Source organism: Myotis yumanensis, unplaced genomic scaffold (assembly GCF_028538775.1).
Source record: "Myotis yumanensis isolate MYYU_CA2020_CCGP unplaced genomic scaffold, mMyoYum1.0.hap1 SCAF_1, whole genome shotgun sequence".
Classification (NCBI taxonomy): Eukaryota; Metazoa; Chordata; class Mammalia; order Chiroptera; family Vespertilionidae; genus Myotis; species Myotis yumanensis.
In genome coordinates, this window is record NW_027223752.1 from 217,259,163 (window position 1) to 217,282,870 (window position 23,708).

The 23,708-nt window shown below is 44.2% G+C and overlaps 1 protein-coding gene across 3 annotated transcripts in view; it reads right to left on the reverse strand.

The window, feature by feature from the left end:
• The window catches only part of TBC1D1 (TBC1 domain family member 1), a 207,937-nt gene that overhangs the window by 76,286 nt on the left and 107,943 nt on the right, over positions 1-23,708 (reverse strand). For all 3 annotated transcript variants that reach the window (XM_070398004.1, XM_070398012.1, XM_070398020.1), the window contains 7 exons: positions 22,478-22,996; positions 20,517-20,606; positions 18,628-18,732; positions 17,758-17,887; positions 13,086-13,177; positions 6,504-6,614; positions 1,211-1,339 (listed from right to left, as the gene is read on the reverse strand). In XM_070398004.1, coding sequence (XP_070254105.1) covers positions 1,211-1,339; positions 6,504-6,614; positions 13,086-13,177; positions 17,758-17,887; positions 18,628-18,732; positions 20,517-20,606; positions 22,478-22,996 — 1,176 coding nt within the window. The remainder of the gene's footprint in view (positions 1-1,210; positions 1,340-6,503; positions 6,615-13,085; positions 13,178-17,757; positions 17,888-18,627; positions 18,733-20,516; positions 20,607-22,477; positions 22,997-23,708) is intronic.

A 23,708-nucleotide genomic window follows, 5' to 3' on the forward strand; every position in this document is an offset into this window, starting at 1 on the left:
AGGAAGGAAGAAGAGACTATTCATTTATGAATTGTCATGGTAATCTGCCGGCTGTATGACACTCACAACATTCTGTGCATGTGGGAGTCTCAAAGACAGCCACCCACCCCTGGCTTTGTAAATGGACTGTTTTTAATTATGTCTAAGGATGCTGCAAAATTCTCAGAAGCATCTTCAAACAAAATGAAAATTAACTTTAAAAAAATACAGCATATTTTTTTTTAAAAAAAAAGTGGGTCAGGAAATAAAAAAAGAACTGTAAGATGATGTTGCAAGCTCCAGAAAGGTTATCACACTTTGATTTCTGAGAAATGCCATTTATAATCACTGGGGGTCGGGGAGTGGGATTCTTAAAGAACTCCCATATCAGTGCCTGTGTGTACTTCCCATTTCTATTCCTGTAGAGCTGCAGTCCGCACACCTTTCTGTGAAGGCCCAGAAAACAAGTCTCTTACACTTTATGGGCCATGCGGTGTCCATGGCAACTACTCCACTCTGCACAAAAGCAGCCTCAGACAACCGGTGAATGAACGGACATGGCTGTGCCTCAATAACCCCCACGTACAGAAATGGGAGGTGGGTGGTGTTCGCTCTGATGGCTGTAGTTTGTGGACCCTGCCACAGAGTTCCAGGTACAAAACAAGAACTGCGGACAGAAGCTGGATTCTTACGTTGTACCAAGTGACACCAGGAAGAACAGAACCCACACTGGGTGCATCTAACCCAGGGGTGGGCAAACTTTTTGACTCGAGGGCCACAGTGGGTTCTTAAACTGGACCGGAGGGCCGGAACAAAAGCATGGATGGAGTGTTTGTGTGAACTAATATAAATTCAAAGTAAACATCATTACATAAAAGGGTACGGTCTTTTTTTTTTTTTTAGTTTTATTCATTTTGAACGCGGAACATAGTTTGCCCACGGCTGATCTAACCTGTGCCGTTTACAGGAACTAGCCAATGAACAGCATTTTGGGGAGAGACAAAAAATTCCATGGGATTATATATAACATAATACAGAAAATTGGTTTCACCCATGCCAGGTTAAAAACTGAAATTAAAGTGTAGATAACAATGTTGTAAGATTGAGAAGACATTAAAAAAAGATTTCACCTTCTATACTTTATGATGAGCACAAAGTGAATAAAAGTAACAAATCGAATCAGACACTCTTTTAAAAAGTGACTTAAATCAAGAGAAATTATGCTACTTACCCGGGACAAAATACTTTCCAAAGACTCCGCTAAAGATCTCTTCGCTTTGTTTTTCAGCATGTCGAGCTTAAATCGAGTGGCACTGGATGGTAATTCACTTCCAATATTCTCTGCTGCAATCTGTGTTGTCTAAAAAATGAAACAATGGAAAGTTGAGTCACAACTTCCTTTCTTTTTTTCTTTTTAAAGGAATGAAAAGAACCTCTTGGATGCATCTTTTTGACGCCAGGCCATTATCCTACCCTTATCTCACCTGCTCCTCAGTGACAGGGCTACAAGTCCAGGAAACAGTTTTGCCTCAAAGAGTTGCTTTACCTGCTCCAAACAAAACACAGAGCTGTGCTTGGAAGCCTCGCAGCAAAGCCGTTTAGAGCTGGTGCTCTGTAGTCGGAGCAGAGATCCGTCATTCACTACCCAGGCTTGTGCAAGTTACTTACTTTCTCTGGGCTGCAATTTCCTCCTCTGTAAATCGAGCCCAACCTCCAGATCTAATCGTAAGGCTGTGTTGTGATACTAAAACAGGTAGAGCCAGTAAAGCATGGGGCACAGCTTCTGGTACAAAGGTAGCCATGTTTAGCTTTTCAAACAATTTACCTTTTGGGGCATTTCGGAGGGTAAGATAAAATAAGTTTACCAACTGAAGAATCCCTTCTGTCTGCCGATGCCAATTGTTCATTGCTCTCTTGAGAGCTGTCTGTCTTCCCTCCCACCTATTGTTTCCATCACCCCTTTCATTCTCCTCTGCCACCAGACTTCTCTCCCTTAAATGACCATAGTAGGAAACGGACAACATAATGGAGTTTGCCAACCACTAAGTGAAGTTTAATGTCATTTATGAAGAGAGAGGCATATTTTTTAAAAACCTACAAAATCCATAGATACATTGCTTCCTACTTCTCTGAAGTGTTACCTGATGGTTTTACATAACCCTGGTGCCCCTTTGGCCAAGAACAGTGAGGGGTTTGGGCTCTGGCGCTCCATGCCCAGGGAGATGCCTCCTTGCTCTCCGTCGCTATGGCCTCGGGCAGGTTACTATTACCTGCTGCCTCTCTCGGTTCCTCTACCTGCAGACTGAGGGTGCCCAGTGGACTTTCCTCACGGAGCAGTTACAAAATTTAAATACATTACTACACATTAAAGCACTTTAAACACACCTGAATCTCAGTAAGTGTCATTACTAGCTAGTCTCTCCATTTGCTTTCCACTTTTAATAGAAGAAAATGACAGACATATTTGAATCACTCTCCTTTCTCTATCTGCAGAAATAACCCCTCTTCTGAATTGGGTGTTTATCATATCAACTCACATTTTTGTACTTTCATACATGTATGTAGCCATAAAACATGTATGTTGGTTTACATGTAGTTGAAGCTTAAATGAATATATCATCCTGTGCATACCCTTCTACAATTACCATTTTTCTTTCAATGTTTTTTTTAGATTTCCATATCAACAAAGGTTCTTTGATTTACTCACTTCAATCGAAATGTATAATCATAGAAGTTTATTCATATTCCTGTTGTTAAACATTGACTGCCTTTTTTGCTCTTACAAAAGAGACTGCAGTAACCTGTCTTGTACATAGCTCCTTATCACACATGTGAAGTTTTTACAAGGAACTAGGGATGTCCTTGCTGGGTCACTGGGTCTATGCATCTTCCGCTACACTAGATACTGTCAAATTTCTCTCCCTTAAAATGGTACCAATTCATATTCCAAGCATCAGCAAATGAGAGTTCACCTTTACGTGATAGTGTCAGAGGTATAAATACCTCAATTTGTCTTCCTCTGATTCCTATTGTGATTAAGTATTTTTTATTTTATTCAGTTATTTGCTGGTCAAAGACCTTACATCTTCTTTGACATAATGAAATTCTAATTCACCAATGAATGTTATACATTTTTCAAAGCATAAAAGAGAAACGATTCTGGTCAGAGCTCCATTCGGCTTTGTCCGGTCATCAGAGTTTTACTTCTGTGAGAAGTGGCACATGCGTTCAAAGAATGGCTTAGCTCAGAACTTCAAGAAGGGCAACTACCACTTATCTTTGTGTTTTCACTGAGCACGCTCTGCACAACCCATACCTGCTTGCTGAGGAATGAATGAGTGAGCAATGATCAGCAGGCAGGCCCATGGGAAACACACACCTGAACTTACAGGTGCACTCAACAAATTCCCAGTGCCTGCTAAGAATCACGCACCGCGGGCAGGTGCCTTACTTGTTGCAACTGGTCCTGTGCAATCATTTACCAAGAACAAGCGCCTGTCCTGACTCTCGGCAGCCTCCAGAGCAAAGGGAATTATCCACAGGGCCTCCTGGGACTGCCTTTGACCGACACCTGTTCACTCACAAAGTTAAGAGACCGTGGATGTGCTTTCAAACCTGTAACACACGTTTTCATAAAATGGAAGCATTTAGAGTGGATTGTTGTTGTTGTTGTTTGTTTGTTTGTTTTTTTAATATATTTTATTGATTTTTTACAGAGAGGAAGGGAGAGGAATAGAGAGTTAGAAACATCGATGAGAGAGAAACATCAATCAGCTGCCTCCTGCACACCTCCCACTGGAGATGTGCCCACAACCAAGGTACATGCCCTTGACTGGAATCGAACCTGGGACCTTTCAGTCTGCAGGCCGATGCTCTATCCACTGAACCAAACTAGTCACAGCGATTGTTGTTTTTTTAAATATTTTTTTATTGATTTCAGAGAGAAATGGAGTGAGAGCGATAGAAACATCAATGATGAGAGAGAATCATTGATCGGCTGCCTCCTATATGCCCTCCACTGGGGATCAAGCCTGCAACCCGGGCATGTGCCCTTGACCAGAATCGAACCTGGGACCCTTCAGTCTGCAGGCCGACACTCTATCCACTGAGCCAAACCAGCTAGGGCTAGAGTGTATTGTTTTGATACATGAAGAAAACATTGGCTAAAAGCCTTGCCCTAACTGATATGGCTCAGTGGATAGAGCATCAGCCTGAGGACTCAAGGGTCCCAGGTTCGATTCCAGTCAAGGGCATGCACCTTGGTTGTGGACACATACCCAGTAGGGGGTGTGCAGGAGGCAACTGATCGATGTTTCTCTCTCATCGATGTTTCTAACTCTCTCTCTCTCTCCCTTCCTCTCTGTAAAAAAATCAATAAAATATATATATATTTTTAAAAGCTTAGTACTACGTAGCAGATGCTACACAGACAGAAGAAAACCTACACTTGTGTTTTTCTCCTTTTAAACCGGCCGTAAGCATCTCCCTGCACTCAAAGCTTCCATTCCTCTCCCACCTAATGAGAGGTTTTGTATGTCTATCATCACAATTCAAATATAATTGGAAAATAATTCACACTTAGGAAATAATGCCTGTTTAGAAAGTAATTCATGTTCAGAAAATAACCCGTTCCTTGTTTATTTTAAAATAAGCATCTAGAAGTTTCTCCCTTGAAGATGATGCTGGGGACACCCAAACACATCTGGGACCAGGGTGTCTTCTTTGCAGGCAGACGTGAGCCTCCTGGGTGACGGAATGTTTAGGAGCCTCCAGAGAAAGTACTGTCCAGGCGCCAGTTCCACGTGCTGAGGCTTGGTCTCTTTCACATTCAATTATCTGACGTTTTCACATGGAAAAAAATTATTAAATATATTTCTCCACTGGACTAATCTATGCCCAAATCATAAAGATACTACCTATACCTTGAAAGTGAACTGGCACGTAGGTCAAAACTTTCCATCCACCCTAAGTGTTTTATTTCCCTCTAGCAGTTACAAATCATCTCAAAATTACCAATTTCCTGTTGGAACAAGTTAGGGGGGGCAATCAGAACAAGGAAAAACTATTAATGGTACAAAAGCAGGGGGCGGGGGAGGGAGGGGAAGCAATGGAAATAAGAACAAATAGGTTGAAAATGGAATTAGAGAATTAACTGAAAACTTAGATGGAGTGACCCAGCCCAAAGTGGACAGGAGGCGCACACACCGTCTGAAGGGTGTGTGGAAGGGAGGAATGTCAACCACAAAGGTCAAAGGCCAAGGACACAGACGTGTACTGGCATTCGCACCACCACTGAGGGAGCCGATAGCTGGCCAATGAGATTAAAAACATTGCCAGACACTGTGCGTGAGCCCTGAGAGTTCAGGAAGGTAGGAACTCAATGGGGAGATCTGCTACGGGTGCATCCCAGTAAAACTGCGTCATGGTGAGGTTACCAGAAAAGCAGGGGCTGTTTATGGGGCAGGGCATATGCCTGGACGTTAAAGCGCCTTTAGAACGAGCACTGGTGTTCTTTTTAACAGGCTATTACGTACTTTTGTAAAATTGAGTATTTTTGTAAACATCCTTCACTGATTTTTCTCTAGATTTACTGGCCTACACGTAATTTAAACAAATATGAAATGCAGCCGTAACCGGTTTGGCTCAGTGGATAGAGCATCGGCCTGCGGACTGAAGGGTCCAGGGTTCGATTCTGGTCAAGGGCATGTACCTTGATTTCGGGCACATCTCCAGTGGGGAGTGTGCAGGGGGCAGCTGATCAATGTTTCTCTCTCACTGATGTTTCTAACTCTCTATCCCTCTCCCTTCCTCTCTGTAAAAAAATCAATAAAATATATTTTAAAAAAATATGAAATGCATGTTTTGAAGCAATACTGGTTATTATGAACTGACTTCCACAGAATCCAAAATACACATAAAAGTGGTCCACGGCACTGTGTGTACTGAACCCCAAACTGGCAGCTCCTCAAAGACAGAGACCCGCAGGCAGCGCCAGCCGGACACAGCACCCCTCAAACAGAAAAGCCAAACAAAGCTGTGGACAGGAGCAGAGGGCGGGCCGACTGGGCACCTCCATCGTGTGAAAGGGGATCAATGGACGTTTCCCATCTGAATAGCACAGGACCAGGCTCTCTAGGGTTCTGTCTGGCTTTGCAGTGGTGCTAGCTTACATGCACACAGCCTGCATGCTACGGAGACCCTCCACGCACTTCATGCAGCTCTGAAGGTGCTTCATGATGTCGCTCCCACTCTACCAGGGAGAGAGGGGAGGTGGCAGAGGCTGGCTCCCTGCGATTGGGGAGCCAGTGGCAGTAGGTACTCTGAAACGTCACTCCACCCTCTCTATGGTGCAGAAACGTCTCACCGTCTCCAGCACAGTCTGAATATCCCCAAATCTTCCCTACGTGTATAATAAATGCAAATAAAACACAGGGGCAAAACAGCTTCCAGAGCTTCGGCACATCCTCAGGACTCTTTTACACCGTGTCCTGGTAAAATTACGAGAAGAGAAAAAAATGCCATACCTGCTTTACCTCCCCAATATGGGTGTGAACTTTTTGCTTCTCTTCATATAAACATCTCAGGAAAGAAATAACCAATTCATTCTCTCGCTGCTCATTTCTTGGTCTCAATTTCTTAAAAAAGAATAAGAAGATATTACATTTATTTTTTTTATTGTCAACAAAACTACTTTGGAAATGCTAACTAACCATGTCCTTCCATTCATTAATTAGTGTTTTACCCAATCACCTCACTAGGGGGCACCAATGATCCCAAAAAGGGAGATAATTTTTTAAAAGAAACAGTGGAACTAGCTGGTGGGCCAGAATTAGCTTTTGGCCTCTGATGTCCTTATGCCTAAAATAAATATTTCACATCAGATAGAGGCATAGTCAAAATATTTAATAAACAAATAGTCTTGAAAACAGAAGAAAAGAACAAAATCTGTGTAAACACCCAGAGGTCAAGAGCCATCGTGGCTACACATTTATAAACTCTGATGGTTAGTGAAATGGAAAGAAAAAGAGCGACTGGGCCCAGGGCCATGGCTCTATATGTCACATGTGTTCGTCAGCAAGCACTTTCTGCCACAAGGCATGAACTCGCACACGAAATGTCATGGCACTGACTCCATTTTTTTTTTTTTCTATTTAAAAAACTCTCTCCGCATCTTTTACTTCTCAGGCAGGGTGGTGGCAAAGCACAGGGGAGTTAGGAATGAGGACCTGGAGGCCCGAGGTGCTGCCTGGAAGTGTGACCAAAGGCATAGTTTAACTTAGCTTCCTCGTTCGTTCAAATGAAGCTGGTGCGCGAGACACACTAACGGTCTCCTCCAGCCCCCACAGTCTTTGGATTTGAAATTACCAGTCAGAGTTCATTGTTAGAAGACCATCCAACTTAATGGTTTCTTTTCACTGAATATGAAGAAAACAAAGCTGAATTGCTCTGGAGATACACAAAACGTCTAGTCTATAGACTTCGGAAATGCATCTTTTTTAGATGGACAATTATCCGTTGTCCGGCTCCTGGACCTCTCTCCCTACTGCAGACTTCTAGCCTGCCCTTTGAAACAAAGTCGGGGTGCGATAAATGGACCCACTCTACAAGCATCTGAGTCCGGGTCGATGCTACTCTTAGCAACCTCCTCCCCCAGCTAACGAAGGAACAATGATTTCACCCTTCATGCCATGGGCTTTAGAAGGAAAGGCAACACTAACCTAGACCTTCTGACATTCGATCTCTTAAAGAACAAGGTCACTTTACAAAATAAGTTGTTCCTGTTACTCAAGAAAAATACAGTGAATAAGTAGAAGGGTGTTTTTGTGTTTTGTTTTTTTATTGAGGACCTTCTGTTCTTTCAAATTTCACATTTAAGGATTAAATATTTTAGAAGCTAGAACAGATGCTCCCCACCTGGATTCCAAGCCATGAAGCTTGATGTTATAAAACTATACACGTTTTATTCAACAAGTGGATTTCTCCAGGGGAAGGTCCCATCAGATCTTCAGTGAAGGAAAGTGGTGGTGAGGACCACAATCCCAACTGAGCCCTGCTGACCCAGGGAGGTAATGCGTATCTGTGAGTTTAAAAGCCCAGGAAGCTATCGCAACTCATTCGCTTTCAGTGGGAGTGGAAATGGCACACCCACTTTTGGAGACAGCTGGCAGCTTTTTACAAAACTAAACACACTCTCATCATACAATCCGAGCGATTGCACTGCTTAGAATTTTCCCCAATGAGTTGAACATTTATGTCCACACAAAAACCTGCATATAAATGTTTACAGCAGATTTATAACAGCCAGAAGTTATAAGCAACCCAGATGTCCTCCTTCAGTGGATGAACGGATAAACTGTTCCATTCCAGACAACGGAATACTATTCGGCACTAAAAAGAAAAGAGCTATCAAGCCAAGAAAAGACCCACGGGAACCTTAAATGCATACTGTTAAGTGAAAGAAGCCAATCTGAAAAGACTATATTCTGTATGATTCCAACTATATGACAATGTGGAAAAGACGAAACCAGAGACAGTAAAAAGATCAGTGGGTGCCTGGGGTTTGGAGGACTGGAGATGGGGGGAGGAGGAGGGGAGGGACAGGCAAAACGCAGAGGAATTTTAGGACAGTGAAACAGTTCTGGATGATACCATAACCGTGTACACACATCTTTATACATCTGTCAAACCTACAGGATGTACCACACCGAGAGTGAACCCCGGTAACTGTGGACTTTAGTGAATAATGATGCATCAATGGTAACAAATGTACCTCATTTAGGCCACATGTTATTAACAGGGGAAACCGGCTGGGGTGGGAGGCACAGAGGCGGGAGCTTACATGGGAACCCTCTGTACTTTGCACCCAATTTACTGAAAAACTAAAACCACTCTAAAGAATAAAGTCCATTTTATTTTTTTAAAGTTCAGAAAAGAGGAACAGAAAGGAATTACACGAGGCCCCTCAGCAGACGCAGGCAGCGAGGGCTGACCCACTCTTTCTTCTCTTGCATCTTTTAATGCAAACTTCCGGCTACTCTCACAAGAAAATGTGTATTTTTCTTGGAGAAATTCTTCATAATCATTATTTCAAAATATTAAAAAAAGGCTAAGAATGCAGGAATAAAGAGCATTATGGATGCATTTTCTTTTCCTCAAAGGCTGCATGCAAGGAACTATTCAGAAGGCCAGAAACAAGAGCTCAGCTGAGCACAGTTGCTGCACGTTAAAAACTGAAGCCGAGAACCAGAGGCCGAGTCATGGGCTCGTTAAACATCACAGAAAAGTCACCAGAGCAGGAAGCACGTTTTCATGGTGGCGTACAAGGTCAAGAATACACCCTTCCTTAAAACAACACGGGTAGGGGCTACCATTGGACTGAGTTAAATGATCAGCAAGGTGTCTTCTCCCCCTACTCCCACGTGACGTCACCATTTTCCCTCGTGGCAAATCGTTGTTTCCTAAAGGTGGTTTCATTGTATAGACATTCATGGGTCAGAGAGACAAGTCAGAGGAGGAGAACAGCGCGGAACCAAGCTGGGTCACATCACTTTTCGGTCAAAAATTAACTTGCTTGTTCAAAATTAATCTACAGTGTCAGGAGCCGGGGCAGGGTTCTGAGGAGTTGGCAATGCTCCTGCTTTTTTAAAATCTCGGTGCCAGTGCACAGGTGGGTCAACTTTTAAGAAATCCCCTGAACTACACACCACTGACCTGTGCACTTTCCTCCAGTTATGTTATACTGCAATGTTTACAACAACAACAAGAAAACAACGAACTGCCTGTTAAGTAACAAAGTCAACTTTGTTACCTGTGTCTTAACCTTATTTCTATGAGGAGCCTACAAACTGGTGGTAAATGCAATTAAAGATAAATTCTCAGCGCTGACTGAGAACGCTGTGCTCCGGGCACCTGCGGTCTTTGGAGCCAATGACTAAAAACGGCCACACCCACCAGGACAAGACGCTCTGACACCTTTTTTAAAAATGGCAATCAAATCCTATAAGAAATCATTTTAAGACCGTAGGAAATCCAAAGAAGGTGCTCCATTTTCTTTACAAAATGAAACATAGCTCTTCTACCCATTGGTCTTTAACTGGTGAAAAGCCGTGTTGTTTAGCCCATCATGGACACCTACTGAATGTACATCCCCTTGATTTATCTACTCAGGACGAGTGCAGTCATCCCGAAACACGGGCACTCAGATGAAGGGAGTTGGATTTGGAGACATTTCCTTCCCTCGCCCTCCCTGGGCCTCAACGCAGTTTCTCAGACTCAGAGGGCCAGCCTGGACGCGGCACCTCCGCCAGCAAGACCCTGGGAGTCACTGTCACGCCTGCCCAGTTGGATATGTTCGATATATTTCTTTAGTGATTACTGTGCCACTTCAGTCAATACTACACATTTCAAACAGACCACAGACAGACATGTGGCTGGCTGTGCAGTGTCGTCAGGAATCCTCCTAGAGCAGTGATGGCGAACCTATGCCACGCGTGTCAGAGGTGACACGTGAACTCATTTTTTTGGTTGATTTTCCTTTGTTAAATGGCATTTAAATATATAAAATAAATATCAAAAATATAAGTCTTTGTTTTACTATGGTTGCAAATATCAAAAAATTTCTATATGTGACACGGCACCAGAGTTAAGTTAGGGTTTTTCAAAATGCTGACACACCGAGCTCAAAAGGTTCGCCATCACTGTCCTAAAGAGAGGAAGGCTAACAGGCCCCAGCACCCACTGGCCCAGGTCGGCATGTCTCCAGCAGTGATCATCTCCGGCACCATCTGCACGATAATCACTCATCTCTCTTTCTTCATGGTTCTTTTTGGGTTGCATTTTATTTTCCATTAAGCATTTATTTACAAAAACATGATTGCGTATGCTTCAATAACTATTTAGGTGATCACGTGCCACACATTTCAATAATACTAGCAATGGCATTTGTCTTATGGAAGTGTGCCGTGGGAGAGTTCTGCAGAACCAAACCACCTCCAGGAAGGACTGTGTGGAGGAAGAGATGAGCCACTCTCCTTATAAGAGGACTCGTGACCCCACAAAGCCACCTTCTTCTTTATGAAGTTTTTGAAACGTATGATTTTTCAAACACATTAGCAGGCACTGCTGCCTAAAAAGAAACCAATGACGTGGTTTGTAAAATGTTTTACAAAAACTACAAATGGGTATTGAGGAAATAATTCAACAAGACGATCAATAAGCCGTTAGACTGAAGAAGAGATCATGTCAAATTCGTATCATTCAAGGAAGAGCCATGCATACACTGACGGAGGACAAAGTCTGAGCTGGCTTTTGTAACCCATGACTTCCCTTTGGTATTTAAACCAATCAAAAAAACTAGTCTTCTAGGGGCCTTAGGAGATTAACTGAGTACACTATTTTTTAAATGGTTTTATTGATTTTAGAAAGAGAGGAAGGGAGAGGGAGAGACAGACAGAAACATCGATGAGAGAGAAACATTGATCGGCTGCCTCCTGCATGCCCCCACCCCCCCACCCCTACCCTCCACCCCCCATGCAACCTAGGCATGTGCCCTGACCAGGAATGGAACCAGCGATCTCTTGGTGCATGGGACGACGCTCAAACCACTGAGTCACACCAGCCAGGCTAACTGAGTGCACGTTTTAAAAGTAAAACTGTGTCACCATTTTCCTCTACAGCCTCTTTGCCATATGTACTCAGTGTCTCAAAACTTGTGCAAGTCAAAGAGAATCTCAAATTATATCCATTAGACACTTCTCGTTGCTGCAGAAAAAAACATGTGTGTTTCCTATCCTGATGCATCGCACTGTTCGGGGGAAGTTACATACACAGTGATGTCTACATAAAGAAAACTCACACTGGGGAGGAATATGCCTCTTCTATGCTGGCTGGCAGGGTGCTCCCCAAAGTGACTTGATAGCACTTTGTAATGCATTAATTATCAGAAGCAAATTACCACCCATTTATCCATTTACCCATTGATGAACTCCACATGCAAATCACATTCAATCCGTCTAAGCATACTGTGTACTTGGAACTCTAAAGATCCTTTAAGGGAAAGCAAATTGGTGTGTCTCAAGTGGATTCGGAAGAAAAATGTAAAGCCAATTAAAAGTCATGAAGATGACATCCTAAGCTATCTACGAAAGTTAGAAAACTTTCTGTGCTTTCCTTCTACTACATATGCCAACCTTACAGCGGGAGGAGAACGGGGATAAAGAGAACTTTAACATGTGGTTGAAAGAAAGACAAGCCTTTACTTTTTCACACTCACAGGAAACAGACCATGGGCCCTAACCGTTGAGCCTTTCCCCCAGCAAGGAGGGAGGCTGGAGCCTTCTCCTACGGTTTAACGACCCCTCTATTTGCAGGACCTCTGCCGCTCTCCTCCCACTCAAAAAGAGATATTTATTCTTTGTTTTGATGTGCTTAACTCCCTAGAAAAAATGCCAGAAAGCCATAGAAAATGCCCTGGGCCACAGCAGACATGATGAGCTCATTAAAGAGTCAGAATGAACAGGTCACAGGCATGCAGGCACACACAGCGTGGTTTCCCCCAAGATACGTGGCATCGAAATGCAAGGACGGGAGGGAGCGGGTTTAGGTTTGACATAGTCTACTGTTCTAAGTAGACAACATCATCTACATTTATTTTCAAACCAAAAAAATAATAAGACAGGAGGAACAATTAATGTTCAATGTCATGTAGAAAACGGCATCTCCTGCAACTCCCTACTCGGAGCCAAACTCCGAGGAGAAGGGTGGCAGAGGTTTCCCACGGAGCAAAGGAGCGCTCAGGGACGAAAGTCCAGGTCCCTGTCCCCGGGCTGAGGTTCTTCCACTTTGTAATTTCTCTCACTCTGAAAATGTTATTTTTATGAGAGCACTCCCCGCCCTGGTTTTGTTGTTTTCACTCGAAAACCAAGACCTGATGTGAATCTGCAATTCCGACCTGGCCCTTCCACGGGGCTGTTCCAGCTTAAACCAAGCGGAGTTACGGCCACTTCCCGGGGGCCGTGACAGCTCTGGTCTCCTATTGCTCAAAAATGACATTTCACAAGGGGCTGCTGACTCTTCTTCCCATATGGAAAGGCACGCTCCCACTGTACCTGCACCTCCTCAAAAACCATTGCTTGCTCCTGATTGGTTAATGTTGTCAGGTGCTTCTGGAGTTCTAGTTTGGTTTTAGAAGAATTCATTCCTATTAAGAGAAAAAAAGAGAGAGAGAGAGAGTGATGAAAACACGTAAAACTTATGAGGTAGAGTGAACACTTCCATACTCTTCCCTTGACATTCTTACCTACCCACTGGAGGCCTTCAAAATTTTATGGAAATCCTAACCAATAAAGTTGATAATGGCAATGACAACAACTAACAGTGTTTAGTTGAGCCCTCAATGGACCAGGTACTGTCTTAAACATCAGGCCTGCATCATATCATTCCATGCTCAGAACAATCTGATGAAGAGGGTTTTATTACCTCCATTTTACAGGTAAGGGAACTGAGACCCAGAGAGTTTATATAATTTCCAAAAACCACAACCTTGGACTCTACCTCAGGTCTATGTGGTTCCAAATTACTTTTTGGCTACTGCTCCATGTTAAAACCCCTCACACAATCAGAATGTTGTCCTCAGAAAACGATAAATTCTCAACCTGGCCTGGTAGCTCAACGGTTAGAGCACCATCCCAATATGCCAAGGTTGTGGGTTCGATCCCCAATCAGGGCCCATACAAGAATTAACCAATGAATGCATAAATAAGTGGAACAACAAATCGATGTTTCTCTCTCTCAATTTTAAAAATTAAAAAAAAGAACATGATAAATTCTCATGAGTATTTGCTCTCATCTTTTCTTAAGGAGAAATAAGTACTGCTCCATTTGAAAACTGACCAACATATTTCTCTTGCAGTTATACTCCCGCACATAAAATTGAATCATGTGACTAACCACTTTCCTCTTACCACTGCTTGCTTATTCATATTCTTAGGACAATAACCATTACAGAGGATTCTGAGAAAAAGTTATAAAAATAGCCCTAACTGGTTTGGCTCAGTGGATAGGGTGTCAGCCTGCAGACTGAAGGGTCCCAGGTTTGATTCCGGTCAAGGGCATGTACCTTGGTTGTGGGCACATCCCCAGTGGGGAGTGTGCAGGAGGCAGCTGATCGATGTTTTTTTCTCACCAATGTTTCTAACTCTCTATCCCTCTCCCTCCTCTCTCTAAAAACTCAATAAAATATATTTTAAAAAAATAAAAATAAAGCCATAGTTTTAGTGCCCATTAGTGTCTAATACTTCAGAACGTTCTTTCTCCACACAGACATGGCTCAAACCCTGTTTTGCCTTTTCTTGGTGCCAGAGATAAATGTACCACATGATGAACTTTAGAATGAAAGGATTTACTGACATAACCACTGCGAGTATAGACATACCTCGTTTCACTGTACTTCACTGCACTCTGACGATATTGTATTTTTTACAAACTGGAGGTTTGTGGCAACCTCCAGCAAGAAGATTACAACTTGCTGAAGGCTCAGATATTGGTTAGCATTTTTTAGCAATAAAGTATTTTTGATTGAGGTATGTACATTGTTTTTTTCAGACATAATGTTAGTATACAATATAGTGTAAACACAACTTTTATATACATGGGAAACCAAAAAAAATTGTGTGACTCGTGTTTTTACTGTGATATTTGCTGTATTGTGGTGGTCCGGCCCAAACCCGTAACATCTCTGAGGGATGCCTGTGCTTTTATTCCAAGGATGACCCTCTCCTTATCCACCTGCCACTCTCTTCTCCTCTCAAGAGTGAGCCCTGGGCAGGCGTCTGGCCTGTCCTCCAGAGCCTCAGAGCCATGATGCACCGATACAGCTAAGAAGGGACACCTCGCAAATTTGGACCAGGAACTTGGAAATCAGGGCTGCTTCACAGGTGAGCTTGCTGGGGTCTAGAGAAGACAGGTGACTTGTCCAAGGTCAGGAGCCAACAGCAGCCAAGCCTGCCCCAGCGCCCCTCCCTCCTGTGGCCCCTACTCACACTGCTGTAGCCACCTCAGCTTCCAGCAAGTCCCTCCCACCTTCTTTTGCCAATATTTCTTCAGTGATTGCTGTGCCACTTCACTCAATACCACACGCAAAATCTCATTTGATCCGCAGAATAATCCTTAGAGTGGGCACTATTTCTAGTAATCAAAGGTGTAGATGGAGAAACTGAGGCGCGGTGAAGTCAAGTATTCTGTCCAAGGTCGTCAGCTAAGTAAGGGACAGAGTTAGAATCTGAGCCATGTCTGTTTGCCTCCGGGGGTCACTCTGAAACCTTCGCTGCCTCCCTTCTGCCCGGAGAGTCAGGTGTGTCTGACACATGAGGGCGTCAATACCAAGGGAGTCAATTCACAGGTGGGCAAGAGCGCAGCAAGGCCAGATGGGTTTGTCAGAGCAAATTCAGGTGCTCCCCTGGCAAGCTGTCAGGTCTTAGAAGGCAGGGAGACAAATAGTTGATTTTACTGTCCCAACGACTTAAACGCTGAATCAAAATGGTGTTGAAATTCACAGTAACATAAGCCCTCACTAATCATTAACCAACACTCCTCCTTGCATATGGAGATGTCTCGGACAGTGTCAGCTTCCTACTTTGGACACACTGTATCGTTTGCTGAGACATCCCCAGCTGGAGAGAAACCCAAGCGCTAAGAAGAGTTAGACTAATCCTACGCTTCTCGAAATCTTCGGTGAAATCACGCAGGGAGATTGTTCCTCCTACTCAGCAGGCATGAGGAGATCCTTCACCAAGTTTCATCCTCGTCTTCCGGATGCCTTGGCGCATTCGGTCCTTCCTGCCCAACTAACTCAAAGCAGAGGGGGCCACCCCGGCCTGCCCGTTTACCCACACCTTCCCCGTGGCTTCGCACCAGCTTCAGCGCCTCCTGGGCACTCCCCACGTGATGCCAAAAGGCTTTAGAGCGGGAAAGGGAGGCAAGGAAGAGGTCACCAGAGTCGAGGGCAGTCCCAAACCACGACCCCGCAGCCCCCGTGGGGGCGCCCGCCTTCACACTGTCTGCGGAAGAGGCTCTCTCCCGGGAGCTCTGACGCATGGCCTGGCTCAGCCGAGGCGAGTTCGCTTACAGTGCAAAGGAAAACCTCCGTTCAGCTGTTTTTCGTTTTAGTGAAAGCACAATTCATTCTAGTAATTCTGAAAATGCTCCTCTAAACTTTAAGATAAGCAAAACATGATGTGAATCCTACGAGCAGTGGCACACAATTCAAATCCAACCCGAGCACGCCTGCACCTCTCACGTGTTGTAAGTGCACTGTAGAGTGGTGTGGCCAAAGTCATCAATGTGTACTGTATATTTATGGTATTGTATTTTATTTCTTGTTAATTCTTACCAAAGGATATTTTTCCATTGATTTTTTTAGAGAGAGTGGAAAGGTTGGGAGGAGACAAGAGAGAGAGAAATATCGATCTGAGAGACACACTTTGACTAGCTGCCTTCTGCACGCACCCCGACTGGGGCCAGGGATCAAGCCTGCAACTGAAGTATGTGCCCTTGACGGGAACAGAACCGGGGACTCTTCAGTTCATGGGCTGATGCTCTATCCACTGAGCCAAACTGGCCATGGTTATTTATTGTATTTTATACATTCTGGGGCATAACGTGGCTATATCCGTTAACACAACGCAGTCTTGAAGTCTTTTGTTTTTGTGGCCATGTCATTGGTCCTCTCCAGTTTATGGAGTCATTGGCCAAACTATATGTTCCCATTAGAACTGCTCTTATGGGAACATGCATGAGCTTTAATAAACCACTCACTTCATTGTACTGATTAGAATGCAACAGAGCAAACAGCAAGGGCCTCCGACTGTTCATAGAGTAATGAGCCCCTCCCCTGCAGAGGACGCCTCTAACGGTGCCCTCTGCACTCCGGAAAGGCGCCCATCATGCAGGCAAAGCATACCTTCCCCAGCCTACGCGAGGGATGTTTACACATCAGCACGGCTTCCTGCTTTGCTTGGATTTCATCAGGTGAAAGATGAATTAAATAATTCCCAAACTACAGCAGCAAAATTCCCACCCTGAGTACACTTTTCAGATATAACGTTCTGAAAGCTAAGCCAGACCAAGAAAAGCTTTACCAGGGAGGACTGTGGAACCCTTCCAGTGCCTACGATCACAACCTGCTTTATCTTCCAGGCCAAAGTCACTGCGGGCCCCTTAGTCAGCTCCGGAGGGGCATTTGCGTCACCGTTCACCTTATCTTGAAAACCACCAAAGAAAGGGTTATGATCCTCTCAGATGGGATCTCTAGTTAAAGGCCAACATCTCCTGTTCCCAGGTATGTTTCGTATAATGTCAGCAATTAGTAACAACCAGGAAAACACAGTAAGAAATATTAACCATTTTGATTCATTTTAAAGAGCACTATAATGCCAGAAAATGAACCTTCAAAACCCTTAAGATGAAAACTGTCCATTTATCTCACTTAAAAGGGGAAATCAATACCACTTCACACCCATTGAGGTGTTTATCAAAAAAATAAATAAAACAAAAAGCAACAAGTGTTGGCAAGGACATGGAGAAATGGCTGATGGGAGTGTAAAAGGTACGGCCACTATGCTCGAATCACACGCACCTGGCGCAATCCCTGACACATGGAACACAGTCCCTGCGCCGGACAACCCAGTGACTAATATACGGCTCCATCAGGAGGAACCTGTCAGTGAGTGCAGGTCATCTAGCTCCCGGGCCTTCACCTCCTGCGGAAGGGGCCCTACTTACCCTCGATGCGCTCGCAGAGCTTGTGCAGGCCCTGCAGGGGGCAGCCCTCGCACAGCTGGGCAGGCGCTCTCGTCTGCTGCACAGCAGCCACCGTGAAAGCCTGTTTCAGCGTCATCATGATCTCATCCACCTGGTCAGAGAGGAGAGAGACGGTAGCCAGCGAAAGGTCCACTAACCGTGAGCGGGCTCTGCATTCAGGACTCTGCGGGAAGACTTAGTATTTTACGAGTTTTCTGGACCATGAGTCACAGGTTGGTAGGTAACAGTCATAACTGCTAGGATGACCAACTGAGAAACACTGCCTAGATCAGCGGTTCTCAACCTATGGGTTGTGACCCCTTTGGGGGTCGAACGACCCTTTCACAGGGGTCGCCTAAGACCATCGGAAAACACATATCTAATTACATATTATTTTTGTGATTAATCACTATGCTTTAATTATGTTCAATCTGTAACAATGAAATTGGGGGTCACCACAACATGAGGAACTGTATTAAAGGGTCGCGGCATTAGGAAGGTTGAGAACCACTGGCCTAGATGCTCAGGGCTCTTACAGGGGATACGAGAAAACTAAAAGCACCAATTAGTTACGGAGTGAAAAAGCCAATTCCTCTGATCAAAAGTCCAAAATGACATTTTAAAATTGCGAAACCAGGGGGTGCAGGCGAGCCAGTTCTTAAAAATAATGAAAATTGAAAATGTACACCTAAGTGAATCTCAGATACGTGCTAATTAAATAGTCATGAAAGAATAGTAAAGCCAAATAACAATATGTCAATGAGACTGCGGTTTTGCTATGGAAAGAAAAATCCGTGAGGTTGAAAGTCCTCGTCGCTAAGGGTTCACCTGAGCGCTGCCCACCCGGCTTACCAGAGCCTCGTTTGTGCACTGAAACACGTAACAGACGAAATGGAAGCCGCCGCCTCCCGACGACTCCCGGCAGATGAACCCGAAGTGGTCCACGTGTCTAATACCCTGTCGGAGGTGGGAGAGAGGAAGAAACGTTGAGCTGAATCCGAAAGAGGCATCGCTACCAGGAAGGCAACTGCCAATTTAAACCACGCCACGTGAAAGGGCACCATCACGTTATTATTTCCGGTAAAGATCTAAAAACCCCTCTCAAATATGATCATGAACGCTGTTCTTCTCAAATGCTACTCTGATTATTCCCACAATAAGATCTCACAACTGGAGTTTTTCATGCTCATTTTAGCACTAAAGGGAAGGAAAGAAAAGTTGACACAGAAAAATGAGAATTTTTCGGAGGTATTAAAGAATAAAAAGCTACTTGGAAAATCAAAAGCAGACCACAGATTAATGAAGAAGAAACACAACCATACACACACACACGCGTACATGCACACATGCAAACACACACAGACACAAAGGTTAAAGGATTCAAAAACATGCGTGTACTTATACAATAAATGGGCAAATACTGAAGTAAACTGGTATGAAGAATGAGCCAGAAATTATAATCACAAAGGAAAGAGAAGCTTTTAAACATAAGATGTTAAGGCCAGGGCTCCATCGTCGTTTTTAAGAGCTCTTTCTAATAAATATTAATATCTAAACTTGTTTTGAACGTATCAGCTACGAGGCACCTTAATACAGAGAAGACATGGTCCATAGACATTCATGTGTGGGGTCTCCTGAGAGCACCCGCCGGCGGAGGTCTGAGTGCTGACCGAGGGAAGGTCAGGCGATTACGTAAACTTGAGGAAATCATAAAACTATCACGTGAAAAAGCCAACATTAAGCATTACCATTTCCATAGAAATAGCAGCAAATCAAGATAAAAGTTCTGTGGAGAATCTCACGTTCGATCAGATATCTTTTGATCCGTGACAATCAGGGACTGGCTGGCTGCTCAGTGTTCTCCAGCAGCAAGTGCAGCACATGCTAGAGGTTCCTTCTCGGGGGAACAGGGTTTGGAAAAACTGTTCCTTTGTAAATGGTCCCCTATTTGATCTATTGAGGAACATTCTTTAGTTTCACATTTTGGGGGGGAAAAATCCCTTTGAATCCTTAAGGAGATCATGTTATACATCAGTAAACAATGAGATCTTCATCATCTTATTAAGAGAAAATGGAAGTGAGGAAATGAGAAGTCAGAGTTTAAAAAGTAGTCAAACAGTATCTTGAGTGACCTCGTAGTTGTGAGGAAGATCCTGAGTAAAACTGGCACAGATCATTTATAACTGATCGATTCTCCAAAATCTACGGAACTCATTGGGAGATTATCAAGAAAGAACTCAAGTAGACAGTATCCTGAGCAAAACATCCTCAAAAATAATCGCTGTCTATTATATTTTGAGAAAGAAGAAATCATGTAATTGGTACCCAATAAAGTTATTATGTTTGTAAAGAAGAAATAAGTATCTATTTAAAAATATGTATATATATATATATATATATATATATATATATATATATATATATAACGTGCCCACAGACATACACATATACACATGAGAATTATCTCTTGGGAATATTTCCACCAATAATTGATAAAAAGAAAAGTAGACCTATTTTCTCCAGTAGGTTATTGTTTCTAAAAACAAAATTCTTAATTTTGAAATTATATTCACATTTTGCCTTAACATATCAAAGTAAAGGAGGAAGAAATGCAAGAACACAAATCAAGTACTTAGAACACATATATCTTGTGACCTTTAGCACTTGCGTTGATGGACAGATATGGAAATAATTCAGTAAAAATTCCACTGCAATTGAGCCAATAACCCATCTGAACTTACCTGAGAGCAGAAGGATATCTCCTTAAAATTTTTCTCCAATGCTATTTTTTTGGTGTCAGGACTGATGAGGTAAACTTCAGATTGACCAATCTTAAAAGACAAACAAAAAAAGCAACCAGCTTCTCATGAAAGCTGAATTCAAATTTATCTCACAAACTTTCTCATTTTATGACCTATGAAAATAAAGAATAAAAGGGGCAAGTGTCTATAAAATTCTGACTATCTCACCGTGGAAAATCGCTTCCAGGGCTGTCATTTAACCTACGGGTTTCGGGTAGTGCAGGACAACTTAGCGCGTTTGCCTACATTAGACGGTGGTCCCTCCGTGCGATGGAGGAACCACATATCCAAAGCCAGCAGCAACGCCTCAGCTCCTACGTAAGTGAATCTCCCAGAAAACAAAAACTGTCTTTTAAAACGTCCCAAACAGTTTACTAATGACTTTTATTCTATGTCTTTTAAAATTATTGTTAAAATAATCTACCCTTTGTGGAGTCCATACTGTGTGTTAGGCATTCCTGTACTACGTAGCAGACTTTGCAAAGTTAGAGCATTAGCATAAGTTAACACTGTCTTACTGACCTGAGTCAGCACAGCAGACTCTGCTCTAGGACTGAGCCGCCATGGCCACCTGCTGTCTGTGCTCCGTCCCTCCCCCGGGGCCCCCTCTCCTGCACCTCCCTGAACCCAGGACACTCTGCTGGTTGTCCACACCGAAACCTCTGCTCGGTGAGAGTCACCTCCTCAAAGAAGCCTCCCCAGCCCCCCCGAGGCTCTGGCAGCACCCTCTGCTTATCCTTTGCAGTATTTATCCCAACTGTAATGAGATCGTTACTTGCAACCAGTTGTTGGTCTCTCTTTCCAGAATCTAAACTCCACGTGGGCAGAGACTACATGTCTTGTTCACGGCTGTATTTCTGGTGTATTGCAAGGGACCCTGGACGCCGCGGTCACACAATAAGTACTTGACAATAAATGCACCGAGCAGCTTTCCCAATGACTCCAAGAGAAATTTTTCAAAAATAACAGATTAAAGCACAAGAGTGACTGCAAGCAGCACCCTTCAGTACACTAGGTCTATGATGAAAACGGGAAGAAGTCAGCCCTGTGTTCCCTGACTCGATCGTAAGCCTACATACAGCCATCAGCACTAAACTAAGTAGCCAGCTCCTTACCCCTCAGTCATCTCACTGCCCTGGGTCAGGCACAGAGACAAGACAGGACAGATAAGGTAATTCTGCTGAACCTTAAGTCAAAGGAACAACAGAGAGGGGGGTTCAAGGAACAATCAGTTCTCTCGATCTTCAGAGGCCAGCTCCCTGCTGGGACAGCTCCACCCCCATCAGCTCAGACCCAGGGACTCCCAGAAAGGCCAGCAACCCCACCTGCCAGGGACAGCCTCCCTGCCAATTCCTTTTCTGCCGTTTGGCCCATTATCAGTTTGCCAAACTTCTAGAAAAAAGTGAGCAGGCCATTGGCTGAACTAACATTTCAGTTTGGGTATAAATTTCAAATATCACGTCATCTCCAAATCCAATTACCCTGCTTAACAAAGCATAAATGCTTTATACATTAATAAAAATACCAAGGAGGGAGTAGTTTTCAAAAAGATTTTGTTGAAAGAGATGACTTGAAATTACTATCCATTTTTTTAAATCCCTTTCTGGGCCTCTTTTACACTTATTAACTGTGTTCCTTCCACATTGAAAAGTTATCTTTATAAGCATGGTTGGGGGAGAGAAAAATTACATAAGAAAATGGATTCTTATTATCCTTCCCCTTGATGACTTTAAAGGCTTAGGACTCAAGCAAGGACTTTATCCTGAGAAAAGAATTATTGAGGATAAAAATACATGGATTCCACATAAATCCAAAAGCAATGTACTAAGCTTCTTGGCTCAATAAAGCAGATTTTCTTATCTTAAGACTGGGGATGACCACGAGGCTTGGTGATGTTTTACCGTAAAAAGCATAGTTCGATTTTCCTCAATATCCGTTGGCTGCACAATATTGTGTCCACTGATGAGGTGGTTCTCAATGTCGTTTTCATCAAAAGAGCTGAAGAAACTGTGACTTCGCAGGCTCCCATCCTGAAACTCCTTCCTATAGGCCAGGGAGCGCAGGCCGGGCTGCGAGAAGGACTTGCGCATGGGCCAGTGGCCCTGCTCCGTGGGCCCCGCGGGCTGCAGCACCGATCGGAACTTATCCGTGAAGGAAAGCGCCGCAGCAGGGTTGCTGGCCTCGGAGTTCTGGGAGACCAGGTCAAGTTCGGCTTTCCTGCTGCAACTGATGTGGTTGAACTTCTCAATGCACTCGTCGATCAGGGCTGGCGGCGCCTTCTTGTGCGCCACGGTCACCCGGCCGCAGAAGAGCACCTCGAACTTCTTGGAGAACGTGTCGTCGAACTCCGAGGGGCAATGCAGCTCCTCCTGGCGGGCGATCCTCCCGGCGTGGCGGATGGAGCTGATGATCTCGGGCACCTGCCGAGAGAGGAAGGAGTGTTATTTGGAACACGTAGTAGTGGGCACTCCAGGGCACAAGGAGCCAACACCACGCTCTCCCCCGGCTTCGCTGCACATTCCATCACAGGGCACCAAAGGAGGATCCCACAGGAATCTGTCCACTCCTTTCCTGGCACTTGTCTCACTGTCAGTGTACTGACCTTCTAGAAAAAGAAGTCTGCCCTCCCATGGGTGCAAAATACACAACTTTCGCAGGGAAGAGATGAGGAATCCTATATAATAAAAGCCTAATATTCTAAGTGTCTAGGCGTTTGTTCAACCAGTCAACCAGTCGCTATGACACACACTGACCTCTAGGGGGCAGACGTTCCAATCGGTAGGTTAGCTTGCTGCTGGGGTCCGGCGGATCGGACGGGGTGAGACAGGCCAGACATGCCCTGGAGTCCTCCGCGGCCCCTCCCTGGCCTAATTGTGCACCAGTGGGGTCCCTCCGCCTGGCCTGTGCCCTCTCACAATCTGGGACCCCTGGGGGATGTCAGAGAGACGGTTTTGGCCCGAACCCCACAGGCCAGGCCACTGGTGCAGGACTCCGTGCACCGGGCCTCTAGTAGTATTTATAAAGCACCTCTTACATCTGAGGGGCTACTCTAGAAGATTCACATGCCCACACCCCACAAGGTTAAGTCAACTGGCTCACGGATGCACAGCCATGATGCACAACATGGCTAGC